Genomic DNA, 19,126 nt, shown 5'->3' with positions numbered 1-19,126 from the left:
CTCCCACCAACTACCAGCAATAATATCACATGCTTCCTTGACATTCACAGTTTTAAAAGGGTCATCTACTTTATTTTCGATGTTGACAAGTATCGATTCAACCAAACGCTTCCTGTAGTATCCTTTGAAACACTTGATTATGCCCATGTCGAGTGGCTGCAAAATCGAAGTGCAGTTGGCCGGGAAATAAACAATTTCGATGCTGTGTAGTTTTGGAATTGAGGTGTGAGCGGTGCAGTTATCAATTAATAAAGCAATTTTTTTCTTCCTCTTTTTCATTTCTTTATCTAACATCAACAACCATTCAGAAAAAAACTTAGAAGTCATCCAAGCTTTTTTATTGGCTTTATATTCCACGGGAAGACTTTTCACATTCTTGAAACACCTCGGCTTCAATGATTTGCCGATAACAAGAGGTTGAATTTTGTGTGTTCCTGTGCTATTGGCACACAGAAGAACAGTCAGTCTCTGCTTTGATTTTTTTCCGCCGTAACATTTTTCACCCTTAAATGCCAATGTTCGATCGGGAAGGAGTTGAAAAAACAGCCCAGCTTCATCTGCGTTATAAACGTTCTCTGGTTTATACTTTTGAAGAATATCTGTCATCTTCTCTTGCTTCCATTCGTTTGCTTCGTTAATCGGAGCAGATTTTTTCTCTCTGTGAACTTCCTGGAAAGTTATTCCATGTCGATCCCGAAAACGCATTAGCCAACCATTACTGGCTTTAAAAGTTTCGTTCCCTAGCATTACTGCGAATTTACGTGCTTGTGTGCACGTAAATTCGCAGACAAGGGCCCATTTATCGGGATATTTGTTGCTCTCATCTCTTGAAACCCTTTTAAGACGGCAGCATCAATGTTTTCATTAGTTGCGACTTTTAGTCGTTTACGCTTTGGATTAATTAAATTTGAACTTACAGTATCTTCGATCTGTTTTCTTTTCTTTAGAAACGTTGCAACTGTAGATTGAGATAATCCGTATTTTCTAGCTGCATCAATCTGTTTCATTCCATCATCAATATCTTTAATAACGTTAAGTTTATCTTGAAATGAAAGTTGCTTTCTCCCTGCCATCTTATGCTAAATTACACTAGTAAAAAACATCCAATACACGGAAGACTCACCAAGCTGAAAATGTTAGCAGCACTAAATGCGAAAAGTTCTGATCGTAGAATTTGCGCTAGCTCATGAAAACACCAGGTGTAGTTTAAATCAGGGATTAAGTGACAGTGATGAACGATGACCAATGGTCAGTATACACTTTTATTTCTCCTCCTCAATTTCAATAAACGTGCTCCACCCACCTTCTACAGAAACAGTACCTTCTCAGGGTAGCAGGTGTTACTGTGATGTGTGTGGTCATTTATGACTCATGATGTTACAATGGTGATTTCTTAAGAACTGAGGGAGGCAATTCTAAAACATGAAGCTCTTAGGGTGGTCTAAGTACCTCAACAGTGGGGGAATGAAATTTGAATACAAAAGTCATTCTCTGATGTGAAAAGAAATAACAGTGGGGTGAAAGATCATAACCAGCAGTGACCCTTTTATCAGAAAAGATGAAAAAAAATGGCAAAAGATGACAAAAGGGCTTTTTACATTATTTGAAAACCAATAAAAAAATTTAGAAAATAATGTTGAAATTTGAAAAAAAAATCGTTTTACAGAGGTTTACTGCTTCAGAGAATATCGTTATATTGAGAGGAAGATAACATTAATCCATATGCAAGTTTGGCGGGACCACGGAACATTATCGTAATAGAGGGAGTTATTGTTGTATCGGATATCGTAGTAGCGAGAGTTCACTGTATATATATATTGTGAAGAGTGATTATTCACATTGGAAATTCCCGCATCATAATATATTAAATATTGGACTTTTTAAAATCATGCAGAATTTTGCAATAACCGTTGAAAAGGCGATCAGGAAACAAAATAGATTTACAATGAAGTCTGTGAAAATTGAGTGCATTAAAAGGTTTTAACTCAAATTTGCGATTTAAAATTTTGTATTTTTTTACGAAAAAACATTCATTGTGCTCAGAAGCTACCGCGTGCTGCAGGTCGTCAATCCAATTTATGCTTAAAAAAACATTGCAGAAATGTCTCCCAATAGTCCCCTTTCCCTGAAAATAGCTGCATTTTTTAACCTTTTCCGGCAGTTGCCCCAGGTCGAAAATAGTTGCAAATTTTAGTCACCTGTGGCAAATCTGTTGTAGACTTCTATATGTAAGGGGAAATGCTTTTGTGTAGTGGTAGGGGAGTTACCTGATCAAATATTGATATCTCTTTCTCTTGGTTTTCGGAGTTGATTGTCATTTCAGATGAGCAGACAAGGCAGCCCTTTGGAGAATGAAAAGACAGCATAGAGTTCAGTTCATTGGACGGAATGATTTTGTGTAAGGCTGAAATACATAAGAAAGTAATTATTTAGATCCTCAAATATGCTTTTTCAATACGAATCAATGTATTAGTTTCAAAAACTTAAACAGAAATTAAAAATATCTTGTCCTTATAATTAAATTTTTTCTTTTAAAGAATACAATTGTTTGTTTAGCAGGTATCTTCTACATTTGAAATACAGTAAAAGTTCATTCTAACAAGAATCCACAGTGGCAGATGGATAAGTTTTGCTTTTAACAGGTCGCAATAAACAACTCGTTATACGCAAAAACACATCCCCAGCAACAATTTTATCTTGGTCCCAGTTGGGCTCAAAATTGACTCAATATGGATCTTATATGAACAAGCACCAATATTTGGATGTTTAGAATTTTCAATATTGGTCTTATTTAAGGTCAATATCAGCCTATATATTACCAATATAGGGCTAATATTGGATGAATTATTAATATAAAATATCGTTTGAATCTGGCAGTTCCATATAGGGTCAATATTAGTTGTACAGTGGCTGTGAAATATCGGGTGAATCATACAATTCTATATAGGACCAATATAGGATAAATAACGGCCCGTTGAATCCTTATCGAGCCAAGATTCGTTAATATTGGCCCAATGAGGGCCCAAGTTATTTTGCTGCTAGTGATATTTAATATTAAAATAACAATGAAGAGAACTGGAGTATAATTGGTCAACAAAAGGCAATATTCTATATTTGAAATGTGCGGCAGGATTCCTTAAAAAAACAATTTTCTTTTTGTAAAAAGGAAAATAATTTGAGTTGTGATATCCCGCATAAGTTTGCTTTATAAACAAAATGGATTTCGATTGAAAATAAGTTATTCATTATTCCGTATTGACACCAGACATTAGTAAAAATTTCTTCCATATTGCCCTATTTTTGTACAATTTGCTCACTTAAACAGCAGAAAAATTTCTTTAACAAACCAAGCTTTATTTGTCACAATAGCAGGAGACAAGTAATTTTTAACATTTTTGGAATCTTTAATATTAGCCTGTTGATAGTGATTTGGAAACTTGTTGTATCAGTGGATTTCTGATACTCGTTCATTCAAGCTTTTACTGTGAGGATTTAAAATTAAGCTTTTGTAAAACTTATCATCAATATATCATCAGCTACAATAAATCAGACAAACAAAAAGCTTATAAGGAGAAACAAAATACAGGATATGAAGAATAATAATGAGCTTTCTTTATTTAAAACAATTAACACATTTATGAATTCATCAAGATAAACACATCAACGAGCATTCTCACCTGAGAACCCGCCTTGAGCAAGACTAACATAGCTGTGATGTTTCCGCAAAAAGCTAGCGACTACCATGTGTACGTACTGATCTTCTTCTTCCCTTCCACTTCCCATGAAGCAGAAATGTTCCCCAGCAGCTACAGAACCAGCAACGTTGGCCTGTTTCTGAACAGCAAACAATGCCTCAACTGCAGTCCCAAATGCAGCAGGCTCCCTCAGCATCTAACAGAGAAAAAAAAGACAAGTTGCATATGAACCTTTCTAAATTTATATAAAACTGTTATATTTCTTAATGCTTGGTATGCTTCAAAAAAAGATGAATTAATTAATTCACTTACTTTTAAGCTCGTGCAATTTATTGATGTACATGTTTGCCCTGTGGCAGAATTGCAGCGACAAAGCAACATTGTCACAGAGGTCGTGCAGAAAGAATTTTTTTTAAAGTAAAAAAAAAAGTTCATTCTTGATTATTTTCTATTCTACAGAAATTCACACGTAATATTTGAACCATGCATTTAGGCAATCGCTTTTTGACACGCTCATTTTACCCATATAGTATCATAAATCAATGTTATTTTTCTATTGTATTTTCGGCAGTTATTGATATTGATTTTCACATGAATTTTAAACATCTGGATACGTTTCAAACAATATAGAAAATTCGAATCATGCATTTGAGTATTTACATCTTAAGGAAATAATTCTATTGAATTTTTGGCAGTTATTGCTATTCATTTCTCCATAGTTTTAAAATCTGATATCTTTTATGGAATATTACTATGGGATATTACAACAGTTTAATCTCGAAATGAAACACGTATTTGAGGAGTCTGATTTGTTTGATTTCCTTGTTGATCTTTTTTTTTTTTGTTTTTTTTTTGTAAACTTTTGTTATATAAAATTACTTACATACGTGTTTGTTATTATTAAAAGTATATTGCAGAATGATATTAGTGCTAGAGCGTTTTGTCGCAGATGGCTTGAAAAAATTCTGCCACAGCAATATATTATAGAAATTGGAAGTATAGCAGAATTTGAAGAATTGTAAGCTTCTGTGAGGGTGATAATTAGTGACTCGAAATTTTAAAATATTTGATGACCAAGATTTAAGTCAGTAAGTTAAGAGTAACACTGCAGTCCAAGTGTGATGCTTTTAGAATAATTTCAAGCATGATACTCTGTGTTTATCTAATTGAAATTTAAGAAAGTAAGAACATTAACAACAATTAACAGTCATTTGTAAACAAAACTAAAAAAAAAAACTTTAATAGAAAAAATAATAATAAAAAGACCTGCAGCACAGATGAAAACCTGAACAACCACCAAAATTCTCACAGAGAAAAAGCCAAAAATGGTCATGGAAGTCACAGATGTGACAGTTTTAAATTGTCCCAAAAAGGTCCTGAGTTTATTACCCAGATTGAAAATGATTATACATACTTTTGCTTTATAAAAGCTTTGCATTTATTTAATCATATTTGGTTGCTGTTGATTTTTGATTATTTAGCTGCAATGTTTTATTTGTTTAAAAAGGACAAACTACTGGATAAGCTATGCCACATTTTTAAAAATTGTGGTCCTCTTTGACATTGAATATATAATCATAGAACTCATATGATGATTGCATTGATGTTTCCAAAAATTGAATATTTCAAAAAAGTGATAAACTAAATCAAGGTTGAAATTGAATCACCATTGAGTGCGATCAAAGTACTGTCTCCCAGTAAATACCATTATCAGATTGATGTAAACATAAGACAGTAACTCATTCGTGAAGCCACGTGTCGTTTTTGTAACGTCGATACTTAAGTAAAAAAAGTTAGGTCATAATTTTGGTTTTCGTTCAGAAAAGGTAGTAAAAAATTTCTTCTGGAACCAACTGTTCAAAATTAGGAATTTTTAAGGGGTACAATTATGGTTTTCTTTAATAAAAGGATATCATAGAAGTAATATAACACTAAATTATTAAAAGCATTTTGTAGAGGGGAAAAAATGCTAAAAATCAAACAAACATAAGAAACTAAAAATTATGAATAAGATGCTACTCGTAAAACACAACAAACAAAACTTTAAATGTTACACAGATAGTAAAGCTGTGAGTCATAAATAAATAATAATAAATAAATTTAATATTTTTACATTACATGAATTAAATTTCTAATAAAAAGACTAGAAATCTTACTAAGTTTGCATCCAAATGGAAAGCAGTGGATAAGTGACCATTGTTGTATTGGCTGGCAGGACGACAATCAACGACAAAGTATTTTATAATTTCTTCTGTCTAGAGCAAGAAAATAATAAATTACATCAATAAAAAAAGAAAATATTGTCATATGTGACAAGAAATACATTGACATAGTTTGTAATAGCTGTAGAACTCCCTAATTAACAATTATAAGGTTATTAGAACATGAAATTAGCATTCTGACAACATCCACACCTTAATAATGTAAGTAAAAGGTGCACTTTTTTTTCAAATGAAAATAATTTTTCTAAATAAGAAGCTTTCAGTATCCTCATTAGGAAAGACCCTGTAACTATAAATTAAAGCATGTATGGGGCATGATTGGTCCGCTATAGATTTTAATATGGCTTATGAAATATTTTAAAACTGCTGAAGTATTTTATTACTTATAAAGATAGCTGGAAAAAAAACTCTTTTTAGATACCAGATAAAAAATTTTCATAAGTTCAAAGAAACCAAAACCAACTTCTTGTCTTGACGTTAAAATTAAAATAATACCTAAACTGTGTGTAAATTTAATAATAAAAAAAAACATTTAATAACCATCACATATGCTTTTTACAAAATAAAGAGAAAGATTAATAAAAATTCAAAAGTTCGTCATGTGAACAAATAAAAATGTTCGTGCACATATTTTTTTTCCAACAGTCTCCTACCTCCAGTTTTGAAGTAGAACGAAACTGAAGAAAAACCTCACAAGTCCATTCTGATAAATTATTACATACATTATTCACATTAGGGAATCATCAATATCCTACCTATATGATGTATTGAAACATATATAATTTACCTTAACAGAATTTCTTGATATTATATCTGATACGGACACTGGCAGGCAAAGCGCTTGAGAAAGGAACATTTCTCTCTCGGGGTCGACATTTCCTTCATATATTATGGAATAGTATTCCTAAGGAAAGTTTACTTTCATAAAAATAACATAAAACAGATATGGGTAATATTTGCAAATTAAAAAGTATGAACATTTCAAGAAACAGAAAAGTATCTAAGAATGCAAAAAGTATATATGAGAACATTTCAAGAAACAGAAAAGTATCTAAGAATGCAAAAAGTATAAATGAGAATTAATACTTGATTTAACAGCATTTGAATTTTTGCTGAATACCTTACATATGTAATTCATACAGATTACATACAATACATGGCAGCGATAATAAAAACATTTAAAATTTTATTTTTTTAAAATAAAATATGTGTAGTTTTGTACTCCGATTTAAATCAACTGTTTTATCATTTTATTTTATTTATCAAAATTTTTTCAATCAAATTATTTTACAATCAAAATTATACTTAAATCTGCATCACAAGTGAACAAATATGTAATAAAATTCTATCTCATAAAAACATTGGAGCTTTTTCACATATATCAAACATATATAGTGCAGACCTGTATTGAGGTCTACACTATATACTTCTGTTTCAAAAAGTATAATATTTTTGTAACTGATACTAAGTTACATTAGTATCAGTTTGTAACTAAGACTGATTTACCAAAAGAAAAGGTACTTATCCATCTTTATTGGTAAAAAGAAATAGTGTAATTTTTTTCTATGTTAATACTAAACCACATGTTGCACAAAAAGTACTTTGTGAATAGGAAATTAAACCGCACTCAAAGTATTTCCTCGATCTTGTGCTATCTGATTATGGTTTGCTATAATTTTAAATGGTAATTATTTTTAATCTGAGAATAATATAGAACAACTCCAGTTCTTTTTACAAAAACTACCAGGGACGTTCTTCAAAATTGGTGAAATTTGTATATATTAGTAGAGATTACATTATCAATTAGAGAAATTTAAATTTTGTTTGTTTAAACTTGTGCAATATGCTTGTTAATGCTTATGTATGAACTTATGCAATAACCAGACAATTATCCTTATTACTACTGAACTACCACAACCCTAGCAGCAAAATAACTAGGGCCCTCGTTGTGGACCAATATTCACAAATCTTGGCTCAATAAGGGTTCAAAGAGCCATTATTTTTAAAATATTAGCCCTAAATAAAACTGTCCAATTTACCCAATATTTTGCAGGCACTTTACAACCAATATCCGCCCTATATAGAATTATCAGATTCACCCAATATTTTTTATTCATTAACCTATATTGGCCTCATAAGGGCTGCAATTGTCCCTATACAGGGGTCTATCCAGACATTTTGTGGAAGGTCCTGTTTTTGTAGAATTGTGAAAAAACTACTCATAATTTGTGAATATAAAATAAGTGTTAAGTCACATTCTTTCAACCAGGGTCCTGCTTTTGTGAATTGAATTGAGGACCCTATTTGTGCAAATTGGTTCCTGTGATTGCAAAAATTGTAAATAGATACAAGATTCTGCTCAACAATTGCTGGTACTAAATTAGAGATGCAACATACAAATATTTAGCCTATACTGCTCAACACAGAATATTCATTTCGGACAAATAATGGAAACAAAATCACTAACATTCTTGATAATTTCAATTGAAGTATTTTAAATAACACAACTTAGTTACGTATCACTTTTAATGTGTTACTCATTAAATGAATTTAAACAATTCCTAAATTTATAATATTTTATTTAAAAAGTTGCCAGAAATTAATTTTCATTTACATAATATTCTATGGATTAATTATACAAATAAATATAAATTGATCAATTATTTATTTACAAAAAAAATAATCATTTAATATCAGCAAGAATGAGCACACGATGTTTGTAAACATAGAAATATTTTCTTAGAATACAACACTTGGAATTTAAACTTAGAGAAATTTGGAAAACTTAGTTCGTTTCGAACTGTCTTTCTTTTTTCTCTCCCGGGAAGAGTTTATGCGATTGACAAAACAATAATGATGATAAACAAATTTGTGAAGGGTCTGATTAAAAGGTGAAATTATTTTGTGAACGGTCTGTTTTTATGAAAAGATATTTTGTGAAGGGTCTGTTAACGGACCCAAATTTCTTCTAAACAAAGCAAATTTTGAGCCCAACTGGGGCCAAGATATAATTGTTGCTAGGAAATTTACAAAGGGAGATGTGATTACGAAAAATCAATGAATAAATTAAATTTAACTATACATACAGTATTTTTGGAAAACAACTGTATACCTGAATGAAAGAAGGAGGAGTACACATCTTATAATGAAATGCAACAGTGCAAAAGTCTTCAATGTCATTTGCATCCAGTTGACAAGGAATTAATTGCAATTCATCTGCAAAAATAAACAGACATTCATGAACTAAATTTCATTTAGTAATTTTGATAGTGCAATTAAGAGCACAAGTTTTCCACAATGATTTCAATTAGCTTAACGGATTTAGATACATAAAACGTTCCTTTATTTGGTTTCATGCTTATCAAACTTGAAAAAAAAGTACCCACAGTAAAATCTAAATATCATAAACTGGAACAATAATAAATAGTTTTAAAGTTAATACAGCATAGAAAGAATGAATATAAATAAGGATTTGAGAGGATTAAGGCACTCAAGATACAGATCTACAAGGTGATGATGCAATCATAATGAAAATTTCAAATTGGAATTACAAGGATGGTAAGGTTTGGTTCAGCAAGCACCAGGGCGGGTTCAAGACTGCTGCCACAGGATTTAAAAACTGAGATGTTAAAAGAAATGATTTAGATTTCTTTAATGTAGGTACTTTATTTTTCTCACCAGAGCTGCACAATGGACTATTGGCTTCGGTCTGGGAAACATCCCTGAGGATGATTCGAAGACACGCCATCACAATTTTGATTCTCTGCAGAGGAGATGGATTGCATGCTCAGGTAGCCCAACGGCCTGTGCGCTAAGTCGAACACTTTACGGAAGAACAGTTTGGCAAGGACCAATACCCTGCTCCCTTGGTCCCTACGTAGGCTGATCAAAGTGCTCACCCACCAGCTTACTGACTACAGCAGTGATGATTGACTTCGGTGTTCCACCGTGTCTTCACGCTCACTCCACTTTAGGACTAGATTTCGTTAAATATCAGTACTTATTTATAACAGAATAAAAAGCATAGTTATTATATTTATTTTGTTTTTCATAATTACAGAAATTTCCAGGTTTTAATAGCTTTTCTATTATTTTCTAAAAATAAAAAAATATAACACTTGTGAAAGAATTAAGTACTCCACCCTTTGTAAATACATTATGGGGTAAGTGCATGTTCAGAACTATCATTGGGTGAGACACTTGATCAAGGCCCTTTTCAGAAAAACTGTAAATTAAATGCAAAGAAATAAATGACTTTAAGTGAGGTAGAGTTTCTGTATTGAAAATGACATAAAGCATGAATGACTAAAATCTGTTCCAATCATTTAAGCAAGACTTTTTAATAATCATAATTGGCTTGACAGCCCAAGGTGGGCCTTGGTCTTCACTAGAGCTTTTTGTAGACAGATCTATACAGTCACTGATATATATATATTTTCATAACTCGGCCACTTTTTGACCACAACAATCAGGATATAGAGATAAATAATATCTGAATAGATATGCAGAGATAATTAGAAAAGAAAAAAATTCAAGTTTTAAAATTTTTGAATTTAAAAAAAAAACCTGCTACTTCCATTTTTGTTTTTTTTTTTTGTTTTTTTGAGAATCCATGACTAATTACTGAAGTAACTACAAAAATGTAATAGTAATAGGAACAAAATATTTCCATCACAAGAAAATATTTACCTATTATTGACTGCTTATCTGCTCCTTTCATTTCTAGAAGTTGCTCCCTAAACAAGAAAAAAACTTGTTATTCTGAAATTACAGGAAACATTTATTTAAAATGTTCTACAAATAAAGAATTATTAGGCTTCTTAAAGAATTTATTAGGGGGAGAAAAAAATTTAAATGCAAAAGCAGCTTTATTATGAGATTATTTTCTATAGTAATAGAAACTATAGAAAATAATCCACCACTGATTTTAATCATCACAAAAATTTTAATATTAGGTTTTATCAAATTATGCCATTTTTTTCCATTGTTAAATTTTCTTAAACTTTATTGAACAAAACAGAAAATAGATGAGAAGGGACCTGTCTAGCTTTTTTTAAGAGGTATCAATTTCGTGAAAATTTAGACATAATTTCTGAAAATTAAAAATTATATTTAAAAAAATCAACACAAAAATACGGTAAAGTAAGAAAATATTTTTAAAAACTGTCACTACAAATAAAAATCATTTATGACTGGTAAATGTCTAAATATTTTTCTCCATATATTGAAAAACAATTTTGCTATTGTAAAATTTTGGGCTAAAAATTCTGTCCAAATTTCAAAATACATAAAAATCATTGTTCATAGTTAAATTTCAACTTGAATTTAATAAAAACATGCACTTAATAGTACTAGCACAAAAAATTATTTTAATTCTGAAACATTTTCAACTGGATCATACAGAAAAAAGTTTCACAGGAAAAAAAAATGCTTTATTAAAAAATAAAGGTTTGTTGAATAAATTTACAATAGGGCTTAAGAAAATGTTTAAATTTTGATTTCCTGTAAGGTCTATAGATAGAGGAAGAGCCTCGTCGTTTCATTTTTAACAACTCCACACAAAAAAGCTCGCTTTGATATGGTGTAAGCGACTGGTTAGGCTTACCACATTGCTCCATCTGACCAAACACATACTACCTTTTTGTAAAAAACAGTTGGCAGAAAAGCTGCTCTTTTCCATAGTTTGCAACGAGAATGGGGTTTGCATGAGAACTTTCTTTTTTAATGCATTTTGTGAAACTACTTTTTTTCCTAAGATTGAATTAGTGAAGGTGCCGCTAAATGGTAGTAAATTTAAAAATTCTGCAAATAAAAAAAAAATTCTTTGCTTCCTAAACAAAAAATCTTTTTGCAAGAAGTCTGCAATGTTCTGCAACAATGTTGCTGTGTAGCCACAATTTTGCCACGGGGCTGATAAGTATAAGGAAATGATTATCAATTTAATATAAAAGGATAACGAAAAATTCAAGCATTTTCCAAAGCAATTATTCCGTTTATTGATAAATAATTTTAATGTTTAAAATAAACTTACTTGGCATTTATCACAATAGCTAATGCAAGGTAAAAAATTAAAAAAGGATCAGATGCAAGAAAATAAATGTCCCACATAATATGGATGACTTTTAGACAGCAGGTGGAAGAGAACAAACAGCAGAACTAAAATAAAAACACATTTTATTTATAGATATATTTAGAATTTTAATTTGTTAATGAAAATAAATGCAAATAGTACTTTTAATTATAATGAAGAAATAAAAAAGAATTTTAAATCATTGTATTTATTTCAATAATACCATAGTTAAATATTTTATAGTTAACTGCCATTTTTGAGCAATAATTGCACATATATTTTAGAGTACCAAAAATGTATTTTATTTAATATTTGTGAGTCTCTTGCTAATATTTTATTTGATAAAAATATTGAACATAATAATTATTTATCATTGAAAGTCAATGCATATTGTAGATACTGGTTGTTCATAATTAAATTAAATTAGGTTTTCTACATGCTCATTAAAATCTTAAATTATGTATTTAGCATGCTTAGAAAACAAATATTAAAAAATTTATTGCCTTTTTTCATTTATTTAAAAAACAAAAAGTATAATAAGGATAAAAGTTGATAATTTTTTTGTAAAGATATAATTCATGCACTGAAAAATATAAATTTCATTTATTATTGAATTATGTGCTCGTAATTTAATTATGTGCTAGTAATTTAAAAGTAATTGCACAACATATTATGCTTTAAATTTTACAAAGAATCATTTCAGTAACTTTCTTATTATGTGATTCATTATACATTTAGAAAGTAGAAAAATGGCTAAAATAATTATTCTCATATCCATGTTTTTGTTAATCTTTATGGCGCTAATCAAGTAATATTTTTTTAACTTATGCTATATCTTAAGTACAGATTTAGTATATATAAGTATGCAAACAGAATATACTTTAAAAAACTTACTTATCTCCTGGCAAAATTGGGTCTTTCTAATAAAAAAAAAACTTACAGGGGGCTGAGATTTTTCTTAAAGAATTATTTAAGAGCCCTTGTCCTATTTATCGGTTGCAGCATAGGAAATATTAATTTGTTTTTCTTTTTCACGTAGGCATAATTTTATATATGTTGTAAAGAATAGTAATGCTACTGAAATAGAATATTGGATACATGTAAAGGAAGGTATTATATTGCTGCTAAAAAAAAGTAAATTAAAAAGAAAAATTAAATTATGATTTTAATCTCACTTCCTTGAAATGTTATCTGTTGGAGGTAAAAAAAAAAAAAAGATAAGAAACTAACAAAAGAATTGAATTAGTTGAAACTTAAAATTTTAATACAGGATTTTCTTGAAAAATATTGATCAATATCCTCAAACCCTGTATATGCAATAACATTAAGCTGCAAAACACTTTTTTTCTTCCGAAACCTGACACCGTTCCTCCTGATTCTTATGTTTGATGACTTGGTGAATCCAAATAAGACTATTTAATTTAAGGAGGAAAATGATGCATAAATTAAAAAGATAGTCCTTGGGGGAAGAATAAAGTAATTAATAGAGAAATGAAATATCAATCTTTGTCACAACTTTTAAGGTTTCGTAACTTTCCTCTTAGATTAACTCTTAGATTTTCAAAAGTAATTTAATGGTTAAAATTATTATAGTTCATGGAAACAAAATTAACAAAAGTTTTTAATACAAAGGGGAAGGAAACTGGGGTTACATTCACATTATAGAGTAAATAATATTTGCTTTGACTCTTTTAAGAGAGCAAGTCAATTAAAGCAAGATTGTCATATAAAAATTGCTTAATATAAAACTTTATCTATAATTAGCTTAACCTTTTAGCTTTAAATTTATAAAATATTTTTCACAAAATTTATTGGAAATTTTTTTTTTGTTAATTCAAAAAATTACAGAAATACATTTGCTTGCAGTTTAAAAGCTAACGAAGTTTGAATACGAATTTTTCTTCCAAAATAAGACAGAAATTGTGCCAAGGTTTCTTACTTACGAAATATTCAAAAGTAAATAAGATTATACACTACTGTGTTGACTCATACATACATTTTATAATAAAAGAAAAACTTCAATTATCATTTACCAAAAAAGAAAAATTGTAGACAAAAATATGTCAAGAGGAAGTTAAAACACATACCCAATTCCTTGCGTAACATTCAGGTGTAATTTTTTTGGTGTCTAAAAAGGAGCATAACTCAGGTTCATGATACAGCAGTAAAAGACGCAAAAGGTGAAAAGGACTAGATAACCTGGAATCTGTTCTAATAAAAAGAAAATAAATAATTTAACATTCATGCCTAAGAAAATCAACTCAGAACATCAATTAAATTCATAAATGAAAAAATTTTTTATGACAGTTATTGCATTATGATGTCACAAATGTGCCATCATTCTTGAAAATGGACCATTTCGAAAGTGGTATAAGTCTCTGAGGCTTTAAAGAATTAGTTTTTGAATGAAAAATACTGTCAAAGGTTAAATAATTTGGATGAAATTTTAACTCAATACTTTTATGAAACATAATCATGCAACAATGATTACTACTATTCGTTAATATTAAATCAGGAAAAAAAAAACGACTTTTTAGTTCTAAATGGAATTACTCCATTTTCAAATATAGACAAGGCACCTTTTCAAAGACATTTAAGCACTTTTTAAAAATGCTACACACCATGCATGTATATACGGCTACCCCTTAATTTTGTGGATCAGAAATCTGAGTCCATCGAAAAAAAGGTATGATTATACAGAAACAGTATGGTTTTTAGTCTAAATTCGTAACTTAAAATATCATCTGCACTTTATAGGTAGCATATTTAAAGTCACCCCCTTAAGATCATTAGTTCAAATGTTTTCCAGGGTGGTTCATTTTTTTTGGCACACTGTACACTTGCATTGAAATAAAAATTTAGCTATTATATTTGAGAAAAGAAACAAGTGGATTTAAAGTGGAGGAATATGTAATGCCCATAATGGCATGTCAAAGCACATATTTTTACCGCAATGTATTTTTGAATTCCGTAATCAATGGGAATCTAAGAGACGGTACATATTTGTGAGCATGAGCAGACCGAGCAATGTAGCATGCCTTATGGTAGAATTGCGGCAACATTGTTGCAGAACCTTACAGAGTTTTTGCAGAAAGATTTTTCATTTGAGAAAGGAAAAAGTTTGGTTTTCCTTTCTACATAATTTTTCGAAAAATGTATTTTTCTGCCGAATTTATTTTAAAGATGTCTTTCTTGCTCATCAGAGAGGAAAGAAATAATCGTGATTTTTCTATTCTCATTTGGAATTTTAAAAAAAGTCTGTAATGACTGGTTTCAGCTGGAATTTCAAATTAATAATATAGAATGAGAAATTTAGAAATCACGAAAGTTTAAAAGATAATTTGCTCTAGAAATGTTCTCTTTTAAATTTTTTCCCGTTAAAAAACACCATGTTTTACACATACTTATTTGACTGTCACTTTTTTAAACAGTCCTATTTGCGTGATGTCGTCGCCGATCTTTATTTTGGAGTTACTGCACGGATTTTACGATTTTTAATTTATGTGCGAATTTTAATTTTTGTAATGATTTACAAAATTTTAAAGAGGAAATAATTAGTGCAATTTTCCACCAACAAAATGTAGAATTAAAAAAATATTACTTTTACAATAGATTTTTTTAAAATACATTTTCATTCTATACTTTCTTTTGTAAACGCAACGTTTCTGCTACTTTAAATTAGTAATTATTATTATTAAATGAAACTTAAAGAAAAATACTAATGCTAGAAAAGTTTGTCGCAGAAGGTTCGAAAAAATTCTGCCACCTGGGTAGTATGCACCTTTTAATTGCGATTTCAACTGAAAAAGTAATCAAAATAACCCTGAAGTAAAGTACATATCAACATTGATTTTTTAACATTTTCCACTCAGATTAAATGAAATATTTTAAAAAATGTCTTTACTTAGGAATAAATTTTTGATGAATTGAATGAAATAAAGAATATAATCTTCCTTTGGGAAGTCGGAGAGCCACAAGAGGTTCCAGAACATAAACCCAATTATCTTCGTAGTCATACCCCGATTGTCGACAATAGCGTGTAATTACAGACTCTAAATCACACAAAACAGATACTCTGTCTTCATCTTCATTTCCTAATCTGTCTAAAACGAAAAATAATTATTTATTAAAGCATTTACACTAAATATTTTAGTAATAAACAACTATAAACTATAGAAATAAGCTACTTAAGCAAGAAAAAAGAAAGATGTTAAAACAAACTAATGCTGTGATACAAAACAAGACTTTATGGCAAAAATGCTAATATGTACTAGAAAACACAATTACACAGTCAAATTTATAAAATATGAAAATTTTAAAATAAATTATGACATTAAATAAATAAAGATGAATCTAGAAAGTTCTTGAATTACTTTTATAAAAAAAAAATTTTTATAACCGTCGTCGAACAGCTGACCCAGTTTTTGTGTTTGCGACTACTAATGTTCAACTCCGTAGCCTTGTAATTTTGAATCCAATCCAGAAGACAAGGGAGCTTCTAAATCAAGTATTGGGAGAAATTTGCCTTCTTGGAGGACTTTTTAATGGAACTACCCACATTTGCGTTACATGGAGAGGAAGACCACAAGAACCTCCCACAGTTAGCCTGACGGCAAGGAGACTCTAACTCATGATCCGTCTACCACTGAGGATATCTCACGTCAGCACTGTGGTTGGAGCAAGACGGATGCGGAATTCGTATCGGCTGGGATCTGAACCCGGTTCACCACACTGGAAGGCGAACGCTCTATCTCCTGAGCCATCACAGCTTTGCTAGTGTGGTTTGGAAGATCTGGAGTGACTAAATGATTCTCATATGATTTCTAAACTGTTAAATATTGATGTTAAAGCGAGTTAAAATGTAATTACAAAGCTGTATGAAAATAGAAGATATGAAATGGATTATACACACCAACTAAGCTTTGGCAGTCTTTTCGGATCTGAGGTTGTATGGGTAAATCAAATATTTCATCCCAGGTTTCATCACTTTTTGTACTTACAGAAAGGCATATCTAATGAGAAAAGTATAATATTTATCTCTATTAATAGCATATTTGTTCAAAATGCATTAGCTTAAAGAACTAACATTGAAGAGAGATACTATTGAGAGAGGAAATATCTAATGAGAAAAGAATTTTTCAGAAAGTATAATATTCCTTTGCATTAATAGTCTGTCCAGGCCAAATTTACTACTGTTTAGCTGTACCTTCACAAATTCAACTTTAGGAACATTTCACAAAATACTTTTTCTTAAAATTTTATTTTTGTATCCCGTAGAAAACGATAAATATTTTTACAATATTTGTGCATTGATTTTTTAATATAATTCTTAATTTTCACAAATTATGTCTACATTTTCACAAAATAGGTAGCTCTCAGAAAAACCTAGACAGACCCCTGATAGCACATTTGTTCAATATGCATTAGCTTAAAGTAACATTGTGACGTATTGTAAAGACAGGTTACGTGGTCAAATTTTTTCAACAAAAAATAAGCACCTTTTAAGAACTTTTAAAGCACTCAAAAAATATTTTTAATCAATTTTCAAACAATTCCTGATCTGTGCAGTAATAAATTTTTTTCTATCATTTAAAGTTCTTAATTTATGAACATAAAATCAATAAAATTCAAAAACACTTTCACATACTTCACATTATCGTGATAAAATAACTTGCTTCTGATAAATATTTCAGAGAAAATTGTGAAAATCATGAATTTTTTGTAATTCAGAACAACAATCGACACAGCAAAAAAAAAAAATCTTTTTTCAAAAGATAGTAGATTAAGCACTTTTTACAAACCCCAAATAAAAAAAAGCACCTTTAAGGGCTTTTAAAAAACGTAAATCAGAAATAAGCACTTTCAAGCACTTTTTAAAAACGCTACACACCCTGTAACTATTGAGAAAGGAAAGCAATCAATTGATTCACTGCAGACTGCCCTATTACGCAAATTGGTGTAATGTACTTTATCTTTTAATGTCTTGTTCATTATATATATTTATTAAAACAAAATTTAATGAATGAAAAAATTATTTTTCTGTTTAAAAATAGTAACAGAAAAAAAAGTTTTTGCAGACAACTTTTTAAAGTGAGTCAAAATCTAGAAAAAGGACTTTACTCCATCCAATTCTTTTCAACTCATTAGTTAATCGTCGAGTAACAGGTGATTTTTGAGGATTGAAAAGCAAGAACAATTAATTATATAGTTTGAAATTATAGTTTTAAAGTAAGATTTGAAGGTTTATGACAAAAAAGTTTTGGACAGTTCGAAGCTATGTCGATAGACTGAAACATTGACAATTTTATGTTACAATAACTATACAGATTTAAAAATATATTATCTTGATATATTATGACTTTTATACCTTAAAACAGCATATATTGAACAAAATTATTGTTAACAATAAATATTGAAAATGAAAATGTAGCAGACCTTATTAAGAACAACAATAATACAATATAAAAACAGAATAATTATTGTCAAGTAATTGTTTTGAATGATAAAAAATATGATGTAAAAGACAGAATTTACCAGGCCAATTTCAGGTCAAATTTACTACCGTTTAGCGGTACCTTCACAAATTCAACTTTAGGAAAAACTGTAGTTTTACAAAATACGTTTTCTTAAAATTTTATTTTTGTATCCCGTAAAAAACGATAAATCCATATTTTTGTGTTGATTTTTTAATATAATTTTTAATTTTTCACAAATTATGTCTAAATTTCCACAAAATATGTACCTTCCCGAAAAACCTAGACAGACCCCAGATTATAAATATCATGTCAAAACTATCATGTATTTCCCAGACACGACTTAATCAGAATAAAAAGTAACGAAATAGCACAGGGATTTTAACTATCAGATTAGAAATAATAAATTGTTAGAACTATAAACGTGACTGAAAGGGAAAACATGTCAAAGGGAATTATTACAACTTAATCAGAATCAAAAGCAACAAAATAGCTTAGGGAATTTAATTATCTGGTAAGAAATACAGCAGGGAACCGATTATCCGGAAAGATCGGGACCATCGCAATTCCGAATAACTGATTTTTCCAGTTTTCTGAATCGCTACAAAAAGCCGTTTTTTTTTTTAATAGTTAAACCCAACTAAAGAAAAAAAATATTTAGAAATA

The 19,126-nt window shown here is 29.7% G+C and overlaps 1 protein-coding gene across 2 annotated transcripts in view; it reads right to left on the bottom strand.

Annotated features, from left to right (window-relative positions):
• Positions 1 to 19,126, bottom strand: part of TBC1D23 (TBC1 domain family member 23) — a 29,160-nt gene that overhangs the window by 7,316 nt on the left and 2,718 nt on the right. Inside the window, exons 3-12 of one of the 2 annotated variants that reach the window (XM_043044865.3) lie at positions 16,900 to 16,999; positions 15,892 to 16,090; positions 14,075 to 14,198; positions 11,949 to 12,073; positions 10,607 to 10,653; positions 9,030 to 9,133; positions 6,705 to 6,821; positions 5,852 to 5,950; positions 3,678 to 3,891; positions 2,268 to 2,404 (exon numbers count right to left, since the gene is read on the bottom strand). In XM_043044865.3, the coding sequence (XP_042900799.1) occupies positions 2,268 to 2,404; positions 3,678 to 3,891; positions 5,852 to 5,950; positions 6,705 to 6,821; positions 9,030 to 9,133; positions 10,607 to 10,653; positions 11,949 to 12,073; positions 14,075 to 14,198; positions 15,892 to 16,090; positions 16,900 to 16,999 (1,266 nt within the window). The remainder of the gene's footprint in view (positions 1 to 2,267; positions 2,405 to 3,677; positions 3,892 to 5,851; positions 5,951 to 6,704; positions 6,822 to 9,029; positions 9,134 to 10,606; positions 10,654 to 11,948; positions 12,074 to 14,074; positions 14,199 to 15,891; positions 16,091 to 16,899; positions 17,000 to 19,126) is intronic. The other variant, XM_043044867.3, reaches the window with a different exon arrangement.

Source organism: Parasteatoda tepidariorum, chromosome 3, assembly GCF_982258835.1.
Source record: "Parasteatoda tepidariorum strain Cologne lab strain chromosome 3, Ptep-v5.0, whole genome shotgun sequence".
In the NCBI taxonomy this organism is placed as follows: Eukaryota; Metazoa; Arthropoda; class Arachnida; order Araneae; family Theridiidae; genus Parasteatoda; species Parasteatoda tepidariorum.
Note: the sequence above shows the minus strand (reverse complement) of the source record. Positions and strands in the feature narration are given on the sequence as shown.